Below are 20,420 nucleotides of genomic sequence, written 5' to 3'. Positions count from 1 at the left end.
TGTATAGGTATACATGGTTTAGAAGAGCCCCATATAAACGAAGTTGCTCTTTTTTGTACTATTCTCAAAAAATAGGAAGGAATTGGAATAGGGAGGACTCTGAATAGATAAAGCAATTTGGGTAGAATAGTCATTTTGATTGCATTAATCTTCCCTATCCAGGATAAAGGAAGTTGCGACCATTGTTTTATTAGATTTGTGATCTGTCTTAATACAGGAGGATAATTGGTTGAGAATAAGTCAGAATGAGATGCTGTTAAATGAATTCCAAGATATGGGATTGATTTTTCTGCCCATGTGAATGGGAGTGCAGCCCTAGCCGGGATCAATTCCATGTTTGTGAGTGAAATATTAAGCACTAGGCATTTCTTGGGATTAATCATAAGGCCGGATAGGGCTGCAAATCCATCAAGAGCTGGTATTAAGTTAGGACCAGAGACCTGTGGTGATGATAGAAAAAGTAATATATCGTCTGCAAATATACATAATTTGTGTGTAATACCTCCTACTTCAATGCCAGTTATAGTTTGGTTTGTTCTGATGTATTGGGCCATGGGTTCAAGTATAAGGGCAAATAATAAGGGAGATAATGGGCAACCCTGTCGGGTACCTCTTTCGATATTAAAGGCTTCAGATTTGTATCCAGCATATTTTATATAGGCTTTGGGTTTATTATATAATGCTTTGATCCATGTTAAAAAGTGGGGTCCAAAACCCCATTTTTGTAATGAATATTGCATATATTGCCAGGATACTGTGTCAAATGCCCTCTTAATATCGAGAGATAGAAAACATAAAGGGATTTTCCGTTTTTTAGCAATATGTGCCAATAACACTGCCCTGCGTATATTATCGCCTGCCTGTCTATTTGGCATGAAGCCTACTTGATCTCTATGTATTAATTTTCCTATAATGCTATTGAGGCGTTTTGCTATTATTTTTGCTAATAATTTAATATCGAGGTTTAACAGAGAGGCCGATAATTCACACAGGAAGTATCATCAGAAAGGGGTTTTGGGATCATACAAATAATTGCCATTAGTGTTTCTTGCCGAAAAGAATGTCCATCTAGAAGATTGTTAAAAGTTTCAGTGAGAATGGGAGAGAGTATTTCTGAGAATGTTTTATAGTATAAAGCCGAGTAGCCGTCTGGGCCTGGTCTTTTGTTAAGTTTTAGGTCTTTTATGGCGTTAGCAACTTCATCTATAGTTATAGGCTCATCCAAACTGCTTTTTTGATTCTGAGATAATTCAGGTAAGGTTATTTTTGAGAAGAAGGATTCAGCCTCTGTAGGATTAAATTCATTGTTTGTCTTGTATAAAGTTGCGAGATGTGAGTGAAATTTATGGACTATTTTAACTGGATTACAAGTGTAAACATTTTTTGATAATTTCAAACGTATTGGTTTGAAAGATTTGTTAGTTGAATTTAATGCCCGAGCCAAATATGTACCTGGTTTGTTTGTATTCATGTAGAAATTGTGTTTGGAGCGTTTGAGGGATTTATCAACTGACTCAGTGAGAAATAGATCGTATTCCAATCTAGATTTTTCCACATGAGATTTTGTACTCTGAGATGGATTATCTTGAAATGATATGTAGGCTGCATTAAAATTGAGTTCTAGTTTTTTTGCTAGATTTTTGCGTTCCCGTTTAAATAGTGCCATTTGTCTTTGTATTGTACCACGCAAGACAGGCTTATGAGCTTCCCACAGTGTTATTGGGGAGATGTCTGTTGTATTATTAATTGATATGTATTCCTTTAAAGCTTGTTCAATGGCCATCTGATGTAGTGGGTGTTTGAGCATTATGTCCGGTAAGTACCACGTTGGGTCATGCGCTTTTGGTATGGCTGAGGCTATAGTAGTGTATACTGCATTATGGTCAGACCATGGAATCGGAATTATATCTGATGCAATAATTTCTGGTATCATTCCTATTGTTAGAAAAATATGATCTATTCTGGTGAAGGTTTGATGAGGGTGCGAGAAATAAGTGAATTTCTTTTTCATTGGGTTACTTTCTCTCCATGAATCTACCAGATTGTATTTGGAAAGAAGTTGAGGAAAAGGTAATCTAGAGGTTATTTTGGATGGTGTAAAAGGTGATTTATCTAGAAATGGGAGGAGGACCTGGTTCGAATCCCCACACATTATCACTGTTCCTATTTTGTGTGTATTAATCACTTGTAATATATGTGAGAGGAATGGTGTAGGTTGTTTGTTAGGAGCGTAGTAGGAAATCACCGTGATTGCTGTATCCATTATATAACCCATGAGTATCAGGTATCTACCTTCTGGGTCTTTAATTTCTGATGATAAGGTGAATGGTGTGGATCGGTGAAATGCAATTAGAGTTCCCCTTTGCTTGGTACAGGCAGAAGCCGTGTAAATTTGTTGATAAAAAGGAGAAATATATTTTGGAGTAGAATCTTTGGTGAAGTGTGTTTCTTGGAGGCATACTATGTGAGCCTTCTTGTTATGGAAAGTACGGAAGGCTTTGGTCCTTTTTTGAGGGACATTTATTCCCTGAACATTCAGGGAAAGTATATTTAGTGGTGCCATGGCAATAGATCAAATAGTTTTGACTTACATTTTGTTATGCAGAGCTGACTGCGCAGATCAACCTGTGTGGACTGAAGAGATGAATAGATAGAAAAGAAACCAGTGAATTCTGGAGTAAAGAGTAAACAAAAAACATATGAGATTAGATGATACATTGTATAAATTATTTTTTGCAAGTAATCACAATTTACCCGTGAAAGAGAATAAATATCTCTCTCAGGGGAATAAGTGCCTTCGTCACACTCCCACATAATATGGTTGGGAGAATGAGGAGGGCTAATGGGGGTACACGGATCTTCCGCTTACAGGAGAGAAGTGCTATGTCAAAAGACATCAAAATGATGTTTCATTAATTGGAGTGCAGAATATAGTTTTTGTTGAAATTATTTATTCCAGGGTGGTTGTATATGGTTAGTCTTGCCCTAGGCTAAATATTTCAGTTAGAAAGGTACTGTTAATAACTTTGGTATTGATGAAGATAGTTTGAATTATTTTGGGACTTTAACCCCTCCAGAGTAAACAATTACATATTTTATTCATATGTAACTGTTTAGATATGTTAACTCATAAAATTGAGGTTGTATTGCTTCAGATTAGAATAAACAAAAACATAATTCTAGGAACTAGTTAGGTAATAATATATTTGTTTTAAGAAAAGAAAGAAAAAGCTTCCATTACTTCTGGATTATTGAACATATTTGTCCTAAAAAGTAATAAATCTATTGTTATTACCTGATAATATATAACTGAACAAGAATTTCCTTATTTCACTTATATATTCTAAGGCTATATGAATCAGAAGTAATAAGAAATATAACTGGAATGTAACATGATCCCACACAGTGTGTGACTATCAGAATGCAGTTACATTCAGTTATAAATACAGTTTTTTTATAGAGAACCATCTCTTAGTATAATAAATGAAGAGATATCAGGAATTTTAATGTCAGTCCATTGAATCTTCTTGGTCCATGGATGATGTGGCATAACGGCCTCTTTTGTGAGAATGATGATTCCCATTTTGTTCTGGAATTTTCTGGGTGCTGCCTGAAGGTGAAGATGATGCCATTCTTCTGCGTGTGGGAGTGTTGCTGCTTGTGGGTTCTGTCAGATTTAATTTTAAAAGGGTTTGTTGTAGTTCATCTGCTGATCTGCTTCTGTAAATTGTACCTTGGTGGTTAAATCTGACTGAAAAGGGGAAGCCCCATTGATACATAATGTTGTGGCGTTGCAGTTCCATTAGTTGGGGTTTCATGGATCGTTTTTTAGTAATAGTAAGTTGGGATAGGTCAGCAAAAATTTGATAATTGTGTCCTTGAAAATTAAGTTCCTTTTTTTCTCTTGCAGCAATTAGTATTTGTTCTTTCGTTCTGTAATAATAAAATTTTGTGATTATATCACGTGGGGGTCCATCTTTCTTTTTGGCTGTGAGGGCTCTGTGTACTCTGTCCAGTTCTAAACGTTCAATAGGGATATCTGGCTTTAGTTCTTGTAATAGAGCAGTAATAGTAGATTGCAGGTCTGTCACAGTTTCAGGTATTCCCCTTATGCGCAAGTTTGAACGTCTGGCTCTATTTTCGTAATCTTCGAGCTTAGTTTGAAGTATTAAATTCTCTTTTTTTAATTGTTCCAATTCTGTTATATTTTCTTGGGTTGTAATTTCAATTTCATCCATTTTTATTTCTAAGGAGGCGGTGCGGTTTCCCAGCTCTCTTATTTCTTTGGTTAGGCTTTTTGTTAGTTGGTCTGAGGTTTGTTTTAAAGCCTTATGAAGCATCTTTTCAAATTGTAATAATATTACTAGGGATAATGAGGAGGCTTGTGGAGAAGTTTGTGAGAGGATTTGTTCTGTATCTGACTCAAATGGAGAGTCTTGCTGTGACATTTTCTGTCTGTGATGGCGCCCTGATGCTGTATCTTGTGAGGTGACTGAAGCTGCTTCAGCTGCAGTGAGTGCCTGTGAGCTCTTTGTGAGGTGATTTTTATTTCTGCCACGGTTTCCTCCCAGTACCATATTTCCTGCCCAAACTTTCACAGTTTGTTCCCTGGGGCAAAAAGGTTCAAATGGATACCTTTGAGCCTGCAGGTTCCGCTTTGTCCTTCTCTTCTCTCCTCAGCGGTGTGGAGCTCTAACAATGCATGTCTGCTCCGCTAGGCTCCGCCTCCTGCCCCGACTTGTGTCTTTTTTCAACCTCACCAACTATGTAACTATGTAAATTTCTATTTTGGAAACTAGACCTTTTTCCCTAGTAAACTCTTCTGTCTGTGGGCATATTTTTATGAAATGTTTGGACATTAACAGCACAGTACGTGTAGCTTAAACTTGTCACACTATTGTTCATGCATTGTATAATCTAGATATATTGATTTTATGAGCTTTTCTGTTTTCAGTAAATGTTCAAATGTGTATTATCTTCTTTGGTCTGTGTCCCTAAAGATTTCACCTTTCAGCCACTGGGGTTGCCCTGTCTGGTATTTTAAGAGGAAATAAACAAATAATTTTTTTCTGTTCAGATGGTAAACATAATATGCTATATTTTATGTATTTCTTGACAAAATAGTGATTACCGAAATACACATAGAGGCCAAATAACTGGGGAATGCTCACACAATAAATATAGTTTGTAGTTATCCAATCACATGCAGATGCAGCAAACAGGGTTTTCTTTTCACACAATTCAATAATTGAAGGGAATTTGCACACATTGTGTGAACATACTCAAATCTTTTAGTAAATCAGCCTTATAAAAACACAAAGGGAAAGGCGCCTCTGGGTGTAGATAAAAAACAATTTATTAAAATCTAATGTGCAAACAACTCACATTTTTGTAGTTAACAAAGGCATGTAGTAGAGTGAGAAGGTTAATCCATCATAGGAACATCAGATCGGTCAAATAGCCTCTTCTGGCTTGCCGGGCGTGTGGCTGTGCTATGCACCGCTAGATAGTAAAGTCGGCCACGGTGGAGATGGAACTCAGAATGCTATAGCACTGGGCACAGCTTTTTCCCTTTAAACTTTCTTCTTTTCACAGAAATGTCAAAAGAGAACAACATTAAAGCTTGACGAAGGAACGCGACTGCCGTGTCATTGTAGCCCGTATGCTCAGGAAACGCTTCGCTTACCAGTGACCTCACCTCTCCTCGCCTGCCCTCCATCTGCATTCCTGGCCTCGCTCTGAGTGGAGGGCAGGCGAGGAGAGGTGACATCACTGGTAAGTGACGCATTTCCTGAGCGTACGGGCTACGATGACATGGCAGTCGCGTTCCTTCGTCAAGCTTTAATGTTGTTCTCTTTTGACATTTCTGTGAAAAGAAGAAAGTTTAAATTGAAAAAGCTGTGCCCAGTGCTATAGCATTCTGAGTTCCATCTCCACTGCGGCCGACTTTACTATCTAGCGGTGCATTGCACAGCCACACGCCCGGCAAGCCAGAAGAGGCTATTTGACCGATCTGATTTTCCTATGATGGATTAACCTTCTCACTCTACTACATGCCTTTGTTAACTACAAAAATGTGAGTTGTTTGCACATTAGATTTTAATAAATTGCCTTTCCCCTTGTGTTTTTCTTCAGATTCTTTGAAACTCGGTTTCAGTTCCCTTGGAAGGCAGCCCTGTTTGTGGACTATACACCATCACCTCCTCTCCTCCTTCCTCCAATATGGACCTTTATGGACTAATGATTAATCCCCCCCCCCCCCATAACATAGTATTGTTATATACACACTAGTATTTACATACACTATTTGCAAACTATGATGTTCTTATATCTCTCCAGATTTTGCGCCTTTACTTGTGTATTAAATCAGCCTTATAGTAGCTGACCAATATACTTATATACAGTATATTAGCGTTTCTGGCTATAATGACAACCCTCATTAATGAGTTTATGATCTTTCACATGTACGGCATGCCTGGTGATTTACTCCAAATTGTTGTAAATAGACTTCTTCTTCAAGTGTTGTGATTAGGTATGTATTAGAGCCAAAGTGTCATCAGTACAGCCAGACAAGATTTTTTTTTTATATTAGGAGGTCCTAATGTGTCTAAACAACACATTTTCATACACATGTACACACAGTAGTTTTCATATTGTGCCTTTTTTTCTAAATGAGACTTTTAAGAATATTTTAAAGTACTGTATTTTATGGTAACATTTTTTAGCTATGCTTTGCAGAACTTCAAAGGTAGCACATATGGTAATGTAAAAGTTCCTGGCATACAATGAAGTATTGAATGAAGGTTTATACATATAGTTTCAAGGAAATATAATTTTATACATTTAAATCTGTTTACATTAATCTTTTTGCCTCTATTCTCAACTTGTTTTTTGGATTTCTTGGATGTCAAAGTGTGCAGTTAACAAGAAATGACTGTATTTGGATAATTGAGTACCTTGTTTGGTTAAAAATTTGATACGGCAGAAGAATACTATGATGATCCACAATATTCAGATCTACTATTTCAGCAAATATGCTTTCTAAGATAACCTTTGCTGAAACAAAACAAATTGACTGTTGTTGCTGACCTCTTTCTGACAGTATGAGTGAAATTCAATGGAAATCACGCAGAGCCACTCACATCAGTACTTTATACAGTCATTGACCCTAATAGTATGTAGTAAGCGCAATGTCAAAACAACTTATCTGTATACATGTTACATTTCCTTCCCTTTAGAAAGTTTTAGAAGCAAATGATCTGCATTGATACCATAAAATGAAAATATTTTTAGAAGACAAGGACTCTTTCTCTTGGCACATACTTTGTTCTAGAGAAAAGGCTGTATTTGCAACAATAGACAGACTGCATCTTTTTTCAATAATAGATCATTCTCAATTACCTTTCTTTATAACCCCATAAGTGTTCAGTTCTAGCACTTACAATTTCTGTACACACCTGTGTTGGAACCCTAGAGAATGTACTGCCCATTAACAATATTGTGATATGGGCTATGTGTAGTGGGAGCTGTTAAATTATGTCTATAACCCCAAATGTGATTGTTTTGTTTTGGTTAGAGTTGGGAAGGGTTAGAACTTATGTTTTACTACTATCTAGGGCTCTGTTAGGGAGATTGTTCCCACTTCCTGCTCTGGGAACAACATTTTACTAAAGAGGAAGTGGAAGAAATCTTCAACAGGGAAACAGACAGCAATAATTACTAAAAAGGGGTTTAGCCTTCCGCTACTTAACCATTTCAGCCCCGGAAGATTTTAACCCCTTCCTGACCAGAGCACTTTTTACAATTTGGCACTGTGTCGCTTTAACTGACAATTGCGCGCTCATGCAATGCTGTACCCAAACGAAATTTACGTCTTCTTTTTCCCACAAATAGAGATTTCTTTTGGTGGTATTTGATTACCTCTGTGTTTTTTTATTTTTTGCGCTATAAACAAAAAAAGCCTCAATTTTGAAAAAAAACTATATTTAATACTTTTTGCTATAATAAATATACCCAAAAATGTTTTTAAAAAACAAATTTCTTCATCAGTTTAGGCCAATATATAAAAATGTTGGTAAAAAACCCTGCAATAAGCATATATTGATTAGTTTGCGCAAAAGTTATAGCGTCTACAAACTATGGGAAAGATTTATGGCAATTTTATGATTATTATTTTTTTCACTAGTAATGGCTGTGATCTGCGATTTTTAGCAGCACTGGGACATTGCTTTGGACACTTTTAACACATTTTTTGAGAAATTGACATTTATACAGCAATCAGTGCTATAAAATGCACTGATTATTGTGCAAATGTCACTGGTAGGGAAGGAGTTAACACTGGGGGGCGATCAAGGGATTAAATGTGTGTTCCCTGGATGTGTTCTAACTGTATGGGGATAGGACTGACTGGGAGAGGAGACAGATCATTGTTCCTACTCAGTAAGAACAACGATCTGTCTCCTCTCCCCTGACAAAACAGGGATTTGTGTGTTTACACAAATCCCCGCGCTGTCTCTCGTGCCCAAGATCACGGGTGGCCGGTGGGGATCGCACCCACCGGACACGCGCATCGAGTCCCCCGCAGCTCTTAAAAGGAATAACGTACCCATATGTTGTTTTGCCCAGCCGTGCCATTCTGCCGACGTATATCGGCGTGAGCCAGTTGGCAAGCGGTTAATGTAAAAAATCATTTTACTTCTGTCTGTTGTTTTTGGAGAGCTTCCTTCTCATGTCTAGTGAAAAGGTTGTCACCGGGACAGTGAGTAAAGGGAATGCTCACTAATAAAGCTCAAGACTGCAATAATAAATCTAATCCTTTCCAACTGTATCCAAAACTAAAAAAGTGCTGTAAGTAGTGAAAATGAGAAGGTCATACAATATACAGTATGAGCCAGGTAAATGCATTTGTCTGTGTATGGGAATAATTTTACTTACTTTGTCACACAGTTTCTTCTCTATCAATCAACAAAAATTAACTTTCAAATTTCAGATGGGTGAACAACCATCCCCATAAATCTATAAATGCCAACTTCCTCAACCTGCTCTCATGGCAATATCTAATTTGTCCAATACCTCTGAAACTGTTCCAAACTCTCCTAGCAGAAATTTACATATGGGGAATGTGGAAGAAGGATACATGGACAATCTAGTGTATTATTTTATATAGTTTATGAGGACCTTCTGTTCATGGGAAGACCTCTAAGGAGGAAGGGGCAGAGTTCAGACTGATTCAAGATGATTCAAATGCCTCTTTGGAAAAATACAAAAACATATAGCATAATACTGTAAATAAATTTAAATATGTTTGAAAAGGGAGAACATTGACTGAAGTTCACATTATTCTCTACTTGGAGTCTGAGGAAAAACTTGTAAAGCAGTTGAGCCTAAGGTTGTGGCCCAAGGCTGAGATTGGAGAAGCCACACAAATATTAAAAACAGGTGCAAATGAAAATGGCAGTTCTCTTCAAAATGTGCATGTTATGTTAAACTTTAGAGTATTAAAATACAAAGCATATCTACCTTCTCCTGTTGTTTAAATATATTATATATTCATTTTTTGTTAATCCTTACATTTGCCGTTTAACCACTTGCTTACTGGGCACTTAAACCCCCCTCCTGCCCAGACCAATTTTCAGCTTTCAGCGCTGATGCACTTTGAATGACAATTGCGCGGTCATACAACACTGTACCCAAATGAAATTTTTATAATTTTTTCCACACGAATAGCGCTTTCTTTTGGTGGTATTTAATCACTGCTGGGGTTTTTATTTTTTGTTAAACAAACAAAAACAGATGTAAAATTAAAAAAAAAAAATCATGTTTCATAGTTATAAAATTTTGCAAACAGGTCATTTTTCTCCTTCATTGATATGCGCTGATGAAGCGGCACTGGTGGGCACTGATAGGCTGCACTGATGGGCACTGATAGGCACAGCTAAGGCAGCACTGATGCAGACAGATAAGGTGGCACTAATGTCCACTGATAAGATTGCACTGATGGGCCCTGATGGGTGGCACCGAAGGGCACTGATAGGTACCACTGATAGATGGCACTGATGGGAACTGATAGGTGGTACTGATGGGCACTGGTAGTGACACTGATGGGCAGCACTGTTGATGAGGCACTGTGGGCACTGATAGATGGCACTGTGGGCACTGGTAGGTGGTGCTGGTGGGCACTGGTAGGAGGCACTGTTGTGCACTGCTAGGTGGCACTGGCAGGTGGCACAGGTGGGCACAGATGAGCTGGCGGCAGCTCTCCTTGATCAGGACCGATGTCCCTCTAAGAGCCGCCAGTGATCGCTTTTTTTCCTCCTCACGCTGTCAGCGCGAGGAGAAAAAATAGCCGATTACCGGCTCTGTTTATATCGCATGATCAGCTGTCATTGGCTGACAGCTGATCACGTGGTAAGGGGACGAGATTGACCCCTTACTCTGACCTGCAGGGGGCAGCGCGCAGGCCAAGTAGGTCTGTGCTGTAGCCGTTATTCGGCTATAGCGCGGATCTGAAGAAGAAATGAAATTCTTGTTTTATACATACGTATACCTGTATACCATATATATGTATGAAAGTATAGTATGCACTCAGAAGTCTTCCAAAAGAGTATACTAATAAAATGGCTGGTTTATTATACAAACGTTTTGTTGTGTCACGGCTGCCGTTCTTAGGGCTTTGACCCAAAAAAACATCAGTGTATTAAACCAGCCATTTGACTGCCAAGTTCTTATGGAAGACCTCTGAGTGCTTACTATATCTTGTTATATGCAGTAAGAAAAAAAAACACTGTATACAAATGCTATATCAGGCACCGCTTTATACATTGTCAGTTGCCGAGAAAGATGAGCTTTGCCTCACTAGAATGTTAGACATTTAGGGATTGATTTACTGAAACTGGAGAGTGTAAAATCTGGTACAGCTGTGCAGAGAAACCAATCAGCTTCTATTTTCAGCTTGTTCAATTAAGCTTTGACAATAAAACCTGGAAGCTGATTGATTTCTATGCAGAGCTGCCCTACAGCTCTACTCTACACTTTTGGTAAATAAACCCCTTAGTAAAGGGGTTTATTTACTAAATCTATGGTACACCTTATCACATCATCATGTCCTGTAAATATCTCCTTTCTAAGGCTGTACTGATGTCTCTTTTGGATTGAGCACCCAGACACTTGTCACACTTCTAGCTAAATACAGGCATACCCCACTTTTAAGTGCACAATTGGGTTTATTTACTAAAGCTGGAAAGTGCAAAATCAGGCTCACTTCTGAATAGAAACCAATGAGCTTCCAGGTTTTATTACCAAAGCTTAATTGAACAAGCTGGGGTTAGAAGCTCATTGGTTTCTATGCAGAAATGAGCCTGATTTTGCACTTTCTAGCTTTAGTAAATAAACTCCATTGTGTACTTAAAAGTGGGGTATACCTCTATATGTGTGTGTGTGTGTATATATATATATATATATATATATATATATATATATATATATATACATATATATATATATATATATATATATATATACACTCAATTTTAGAAGTAAAGTGAAAGTGAAATGATGTGAACTTGTGTTATCAACAGAGGATTACTAGTATTTCTACCTTAAAGGTTTATGGGTTATTTGTTGAATACAGATGCACATCCATGCTTCACACATGATTTTACATAATTTAATTGTTTAGTCATGCACTAGATTTGCTTTTGGAGTTACAAAAGCTGATATCAGAGCAGATACTCTACTGGTGTCAGTTGGTAATACAATAGAACGCAGTACCAATGTTGGCCAGCTATAGACATAAGAATACTTGCTAGACTTCTCATTCTACTGGAAAGATCATCCAGTACCAGATAATATCAGAATGATGCTTCTGACTACAATAAAAGCACATGCATATTTTGTACAACTCTTTATCCTAAAATGGAAAGCAGAAAAACAGACATTGGGGTTTATTTACTAGAGCTGGAGAGTGCAAAATCAGGCTCACTTCTACATAGAAGCCAATCAGGGTCCAGGTTTTATTGCCAAAGCTTAACTGAACAAGCTGAGGTTAGAAGCTGATTAGTTCCTTTACAGACGTGAGCCTGACTTTGCACTCTCTAGCTTTAGTAAATAAACCCCATTGTGTGTCTGGCTGAAAGTGCACAAAGATTGTACTCACTGCAGATCAATAGTAATGTTCAAGTACTAATGATATTTTATAGGAAAATTATTGTTAGACATTTTTCAACACAGAAATGCCTCTTTTATATCTTTTGTCTTTGTGTAGCCTTAGGCTATGCTTTGAGCAGATTAGGGAAATATTTAACCTGTCACTTTAAACGCCATCCTTTTCACAACCAAGATTTCTTAATTGCATAGTTAAATAGTTAGAAACAAGGTGTTTTCGCAAACTTTCACTCTTCCTGTCAGATCTTGGACCATATGGTTATATGGGTTTAACCACTTGCTTACCAGGCCAATTCTGACACTTATCTCATATATGTAATAATCAGTGTTTCTTTGCTAGAAAATTACCTAGAACTCCCAAACATTATATATATATATATATATATATATATATATATATATATATTTTTAGCAGAGGCCCTAGAGAATAGAATAGTGGCCTTTGCAATTTTTTATGTCACACAGTATTTGTGCAGCGATTTTTTTTAAAGTCCACTGAAGAAGTGCCAATAAAATAAAGTGCTGGGTGCTTCACAACACAATAACACTCCAAAGGTGCTCCAGTGTGGCAAAAGGTGCTCCTAAGACCCCTTTCACACCGAGGGCGTTTTGCAGGCGCTATAGCGTTAAAAATAACGCCTGCAATCCGCCCTCAAACAGCTGCAGCATTGTCTCCAGTGTGAAAGCCCGAGGGCTTTCACACCGGAGCGCTGCGCTGGCAGGACGGGAAAAAAAGTCCTGCCAGCAGCTTCTTTGGAGCGGTGAAGGAGCGGTGTGTTTACCGCTCCTCCACCGCTGCTCCCCATTGAAATCAATGGGGAAGCACTGGGATAACGCTGCTATTGCGGCGCATTGCGGGCGGTTTAAACCCTTTCTCGGCCACTAGCGGGGGGTAAAAGCGCCCCGCTAGCAGCCAAAATGCGCCGCTAATACAACGGTAAAACGCCGCTAAAAATAGCGGCGTTTTACCGCCGACGCTATGGGCGGCCTGGTGTGAAAGGGCTCTTAATGTAAGCCTCTTACCAAAGCATGTTAATCTTGATTACAGAGATCAAAGACAGCCTGAGCTCAATCTCCATGGTGATAGTTTCACATAAAGCATGTCTCCATATCGTGAATCTGATGAAATCCACTCACCAGGGTAACATGTATGAAATAGGGAGAAGCCTCATAGCACAAATCCATTAAATATATTTATGAAAAGATCAAAGAATTGCATTTACAATGAGGCAAAGAAACTGAGCATAAAAACAAGCCAGCCACAGTGTCACCCGTCCAGCCAGCCACGATGACGTCACACGTGGTCTCCATCCAACACGTTTCTCCAAAAATGGCATCTTCTGGATTGGAAGAAGGTAAGTGCAATTCTATGATCTTTTAATAAATATATCTAACAAATTTATGCTATGAGGCTTCCTTAGAAACACCTTTTGCCCCACTGGAGCACATTTGGAGTGTTGTTGCGTTGTGAAGTACCCAGCACTTTATTTTATTGGCACTTCTTCAGTGGACTTTAATCTTATTCATTGTATTTTTTACATTTCTGATTTATATTGCACTTTGCACAGTATTTTAGCATTTGCACTTTATTGCATCTCGATATAGAACTGTATATTGTTTGATGCATTTATTGTTGAATAACACATTTGGTTAATTAAAAGGAACAGCACACTATTTTTCAGTTTCACTTATTGCTTTTCATATGCAACTGTTTTTTTGTTTCATAAATTCAGAGTCGATTGTCACATTGATTTAAAGGAACAGCGCACCATTTGTATTTGTAGTATTTTATTTGCCTAACAAAAAAGGCAGATTTTTCAGAGCGCACAGGGGGTGCAAAATCCAGTGCAGCTGTGCATGGTAGCCAATTAGCTTCTAAATTCAGCTTATTCAATTAGTGGTTGTAAACAATCACCTTGTAAAACAAAATATTACATTTGAAATAGAAATGAAAGACAAAACATTTATGTATAGATTAAATAAAACATTATAAATACCTTTTTTTCCAGTTTTTATAAATGATAACCTTCCCTCTGTTCTCAGCTGCATAACAGCAGTGAATCAGTGAATCGCTGTGCGGGGGGGGGGCTGGGAGAGTCAGAACCAGTAGCGGCTGATGGGTTCTTCTTTTGGGGGGCCAGCAAACAAACACCCCCCCGTGACGCGGCACGGCACTAACAGCACCTCCTCCCCATGGGCGGTCTGACGCGGCACTGACAGCACCCCCCTGCGGGCGGTCCGGAAAAGTGATCATCACTTTTATTATGTGTTTATGAACATTAGTCACTTTCTGTATATACTTGTTTAGTATGTGTCTGGCTATTACCTTTAGCCTATTATTATTTATTATTTATATACAGTTATAGATATTATTTGATATAGGTCGAATTATCACGTTATTTGTATTGCAGAGCCGCACATAGTTATTCATGGTGTTTTATTTAAATACACTTGTACTTTAGAGTTACCTACCATTACTGTGTTATGACATACACAGTTATTCAATTTTTCACATATATTGAAAGGATTAGCGCAGCACCACACTCTTACCCGGTCTGGCATTTACCTGCTCGTGTGGCGGGGCTGTAGTGTCCTCTCCTGGAGTGCGGGCAATGGTGGCTTCCTCCGCTGTGTGTCTCCTCTTCCGCCAAAGCCCTAGGCATCCAATAGGATCGCTTGATGCTTTGGCTAATTGGGAAACAGGTTTCATGACCTACCTCCTGATTGGCAGGAGGAACTTTAGTGTGAGAATACTGAAAATTCATTCACTATCATCACACAACTGTGTGGGCTCGGAGCGCAATGCTCTGTGCTCTGAGGCAACCCATTTTAGAAGCCGATTAGAGCCTCTGGCTCTAATCAGATGCTTCAAAAAACACCCCCCTCCCGCATTGGAATCCATGGTCTGATATGTAGATCAAGGGGTTGGACGCATGGATAATGGAGAGCAGGCTGAGTTCCCAGCTCAACTAGAGAACTGACCACGGTGTGTTCTCCTGATTAGTGTGGTTAGTTTTTAATAGTAAAGTAGAGAGACTAACATTAACACCAGGGATTTTACACAAAGCAAGTAATACAAAGAGAACAGGATATGTTCTCATATAAATACATGGTGCAGCAGGCATATATCAGGAATATGATATGTTGGGGTAACAAATGCTTTAAGCTTTGACCAAAAAAACCTGGAAGTTGATAAGCTGATTGGTTTCTATGCAGAGCTGCACCAGATTTTGCACTCTACAGTTTTAGTAAATCAACCCCACAGTATTTAGACAACTCAGCTTTGTAATGTGAATACTGTCTAAGCACAGAAAGGGCCAGATACATAAATCTGTTTGTCATTGCGATTGGACAGTCATAATACACAGCATATAATGTATGAAGTTATGTCTTATGTTATTCAGAGTTGATAAGATTCCTGTAGCACAATCAGATACGACTTTTACTGATTGGTTACAGTGTATAAATATGCCTAGCATTTCTGTTTTTCTGTTTTATATTCATGTGCCTTGGAGCAAAGTACTACTGCTATCAAGAGGGAGATATCATCTGGCAGTTTCCATTAGCATGTTTTTCTACCTTGCCAGGCAAAGAATTTGAGGTCACTGAGGAATATTTCTGACAGGTTATGAAGTTATGTAGGACATGACACCACTTGAGCTAAAAGGCAGACAATATACCACGTGCCCTACAAATAAATATTCCATAATATTCTTAATAATTCATTTGAAAGGTGTCTGTAATATTAATGAAGAGAATAGAAACAAAGCTAAAACTAGAAAAAGTTTATAGCAGTACAAAATGTAATCCTATTAGTTCCTTAAGCAATAAAAAAGTATATGGAATAAGAAGCTACTCATAAGTGTGCACTTAAATCTTAAATGTCTTAGTACTTCATTATCAGGACAAGGTGATTTGTAGTAAAGGAGGAACTTTACCATAAAGTGAATCCAAACCAAAGAACAAAAATGTTATATAGTGTGCATTACTGGCCCCTAGATGTGATGGCTGCATTTGTTTTCTTTTTTTTTTAGGCCTTTTCCCCCTTTTTTTACCAGGTGATTCTCCTAGTTACATACTTCCAGTCCTAGGGAGATAAGGCTCACTTACAGTGATGCATCTATAAAGAAGCAGCATCATCGCCCTAGGACAGGAAATATTTCAGGACTGGAGTGCCCTCCACCCTCTCCTCATCTGCATAACATAGTTGGAAGGTGTTCTGTAGTGCACAGAACTGAGAACACAAACAGAGCTTTATTTTGGTGGTATTTGATCACGTCTGTGGTTTTTATTGTTTGCGCTATAAACAAAAAAAGAGAAACAATTTTGAAAAAAGCAATATTTTTTACTTTTTGCTATAATAAATATCCCCAAAAAATATATAAAAAACAAATTTCTTCCTCAGTTTAGGCCGATATGTATTCTTCTACATATTTTTAGTAAAAAAATCACAATAAGCGTATATTGATTGGTTTTTGCAAAAGTTATAGCGTCTACAAAATAAAGAATAGATTTATGGCATTTTTATTTCTATTTTTTTTTAACTAGTAATGGCGGTGATCTGCGATTTTTAGTGGTACTGCGACATTGATCGGACATGAGACAGATCGGACACCTAACTGACATTTTTTACACTTTTTTGGGAACCAGTGACATTATTACTGTAATAAGTGCTAAAAACATGCACTGTTATTGTACTAATGACACTGGCAGGGAATGGGTTAACATCAGGGGTGATCAAGGGGTTAAATATGTTCCCTTGGTGTGTTTACTAACTGTATGGGGGACTGTGTGACTTGGCAAACACACAGATCCATCCTCCTGCATAGCAGAAAGACAGGATCTGTGTATTCTCCACTGTGAGAACGGAGATTTGCCTATGTTGTTTATATAGGCAGATCCCCATTCTGTCACTGCGGGGAAACAATTGCGGGGGCCGGCAGACATCGAGTCTGCCCCACCCGCTGATTGGCTCCCCCACTGTCCAGTGGGCATGCACGCTCACAAAATAAAGTTCCCGATCTGACGTACAATGACGGCGATGCGTGGGAATAAGTCAACCTGCCGCAGTATAATGACAGCGGCTGGTTGGCAAGTGGTTAATTTCATTAGTTAAATAAATATACTGAACACATATCTAGCCATTTGCTTTCAATGTAAAAAGTCTTACTGAACAGATAAAGCAAAAAACAATTTCAGTGGTGTATTTAACAGACCAAAGAGGATCAACTAAGTTAACATAAATAATTATAGAAGTATAAATAAATTATATAGGAGTGATTTTTTTTTTATTTAATTTTAATTTTTTAAAAAAATAAAGTCTTAAAAATATACTGATTTCCTGAAGGCTCCAGATCAGTTGCATTGTGATCAATTCAGGATTTTTTTATTATTTAGATGTTTTTGTTTCCCTTTAAACTGACTAACATGAGCATAGCCAGACATTTAGTAAATTTGATTACTATGTTCTATCAGTGTTTTACTAGAACATACAAATCACTGGGTCTCTATGGATACAAGGATCCCTTGCTTCCATACAAAATTGGAAAAAGTGAAACACAATAAGCTGTTATGAATGCATGATCTCTATTAAGCCTTTTTCTCATATTACTGTCTGCTTTCAGAGAATGCAAACAAATTAGAAGAAACTGCAAGAGGAGTGCATATTTCCTGTTCTGATGTCTATGACAGCTACTGTAAACACGGCAAATGTGAACATTCTACTAACATGTTGGAACCTTATTGCAGGTATGACTTTCTAAGCACTGATCTCCTGATAAATTAATCTCCTTGACAATACAATAAAACTCTAGTGAAGAATCTATTCTCGTTACTAAAAAATTGTCTCCACAATGTCATTAAAAGAAAACAATAATAATAAAAAAATAAATACATTTTTATTATATATATTTTATTATATATAAATTCTAATAATGAATTATTACATTATGGGCAGGAGTCTTTGACTTGTGTTTGCAGTCACTATAGTCTATAACAGGATACTCTAACTAGACATGTGCATTGCCGAAAAAATTTTTTTTGTTTTCGTTTTAATTTTTCGGGTCATTCATTATGATCCAAATTAGTAAATTCGAAAATTCGTAAATTCAAAAATTCATAAATCCGAAAATCCGGAAATTCAAAAATTTGAAAATTCAAAAAATTCGAAAGTTCGGAAATTCAAAAATACTGAAATTCGAAAATTCGGAAGTTCAAAAATTTGCAAACTAACTAACTATTAAATTATCGGTATTGGAATTTCCTTTCAAATTTGGCTGTTAGTCAATGTAATGAATATGAATTTATCCAAATTTTTTTTCTATTTAATTACTTTTTATTTCAAACACAAATACAAAAAGTAAAACATAGTCAGGAATTTATCCGAAGTTACGAATTATCCAAAATAACTAATGCCGCATCTAAACAAATGGAACAGAACAAATTAATAATAATAATAACAAAAAGTTTTTTTTTATTATTATTATTGTTATTTATTATTATTAATTCGTTACATTCCATTCATTTAGATACAGCATTCGTTATTTCGGATAATTTGTAACTTCAGATAAATTTGTATTCGTTACGTTCACTAACAGACAAATTTAAAAGGAAATTACAATACCTATAATTTAATAGTTAGTAATTATTAGTTAGTTAGTTATTTCAGATTTTTGAATTTTCGGGTTTTCGTTCTTATTTTTGGATTTTCGTTTTTTGAATTTTCATTCTTTTTTTTGGCTATTTAAATTGCAAATTTTCCAAATTTCTGAAATTCCGGATTATCAAATTTCGAATTTCCAGATTTTCAAATTTCTAATTTTATGAATTTTCAAATTTTCAAATTTATGAATTTTCCAATATTTGAATTTATGAATATTCGGAAAAATTAATCAAATGGGTTTTCGTTAATTTGAATATTTCCAAATTAACAAATTTGTCAAAGTTCGTTAAGAAACAAATTCAGAACGAAACAAATTGCACATGCCTATCTCTAACTTTGCAGCAATCTTTATCAATTTTCTGTAATGTGGAAGCAACCTTTAAGTCGATGACAATATGGAAACCGTCTCTAATAGTGAATTGAAACACAGCAGCAGTCTCTAACATGTGATTCTCCTGTAACGTGCATAAAGTCTACATTGCCAGACTCTTGTAATATGCCTGATGTCATAATATATTAAATATCTACATTATCAGCAAATATTGTGGATGTTTTATATAATTTGACAGCTTGTACATGGCAGCATTCTGATATTATTTGGCAGTTTCGTAAAATGTGATGACTCTTTTGGAAGTTTCTTGTAATATGATAATGGTAAAGGTGGGTTGAGTTGATGGTATAAACCCTTGTTAGTTGGGTTTTTGGGAAGTAGGAGAATTAAACGTGGAATGCATGTAAGGATGTGAACAGTAAGTTGTTGATATGAGGAGAGTATTGTTCTGCAAAAACACACTTATGCAGGTCATCTACTGGCCCCCAGATTCTTCTTCCCAGTGGTCACTAGTCAAAACCATGATATTGTGTGTATCCCAGAGTGCAACAGCTACAGAATTAAGTATGTTAAGGTTAGGGTAGGCCAGGGACAAAAGGGCTCTTGTTTTTCTAATTCTGCCAGACAAGCAAGTATGATGAAGTAGAGTTGAAAGTGATTGCATATTCAGAACCTAATCAGAAATTTTGTTAGGCAGGCTTAAATCATCTTCAACTCATATTTGAGTTTTCTGTAAAACAGAGCAATTCCTTTTAGGTTTCCATCTGAAATGTAATTTATGGTTTTTATGAAACAACAAAAAGGAACTAAAATAAGCAAAAGAAAAAAATACTTTTTTACATTTTTTTTTATAATTTCAATATAATGTTGGTGTCAAAACATTTACCCATTTTAAATTCAGTGGAATAAAAATGTTGCCATACACGGCCTTCTCTAACCATATACTGTATATACAGTAATTACTATATTGTAGAAGCACTTTTATGTTCTGCTACATAAAATGTTTACTAGTCTAAGTATATCCATTAACCTTTGTGTTGGCTTGGGAATGATCAGACCCTTCTAAGACCTACAGGACTGGGCTGGTGCTGGGCACCTTTGTAACACTTGTGCCCCAGGCAGCAGTGCAGGAATTTTGGGACCTATGTGCAACATACATTGCACTAGCTCTTTTCTGAGGCAAGTACATTTTCACCCCCTGCCTGGTGAACATAGTGGGGTTGATTTACTAAAACTGGAAAGTACAAAATCTGGTGCAACTGTGCA

General features: G+C 37.0%; 1 protein-coding gene across 2 annotated transcripts in view; it reads left to right on the top strand.

Moving 5' to 3' along the window:
* The window catches only part of TMEFF2 (transmembrane protein with EGF like and two follistatin like domains 2), a 1,235,357-nt gene that overhangs the window by 1,101,837 nt on the left and 113,100 nt on the right, over nt 1-20,420 (top strand). For both annotated transcript variants that reach the window (XM_073633100.1, XM_073633101.1), the window contains exon 8: nt 17,787-17,910. In XM_073633100.1, coding sequence (XP_073489201.1) covers nt 17,787-17,910 — 124 coding nt within the window. The remainder of the gene's footprint in view (nt 1-17,786; nt 17,911-20,420) is intronic.

The sequence above is a fragment of the Aquarana catesbeiana genome, linkage group LG06 (assembly GCF_042186555.1).
Source record: "Aquarana catesbeiana isolate 2022-GZ linkage group LG06, ASM4218655v1, whole genome shotgun sequence".
Taxonomy (NCBI): domain Eukaryota; kingdom Metazoa; phylum Chordata; class Amphibia; order Anura; family Ranidae; genus Aquarana; species Aquarana catesbeiana.
This window is presented reverse-complemented; position numbering and strand designations above follow the sequence as displayed.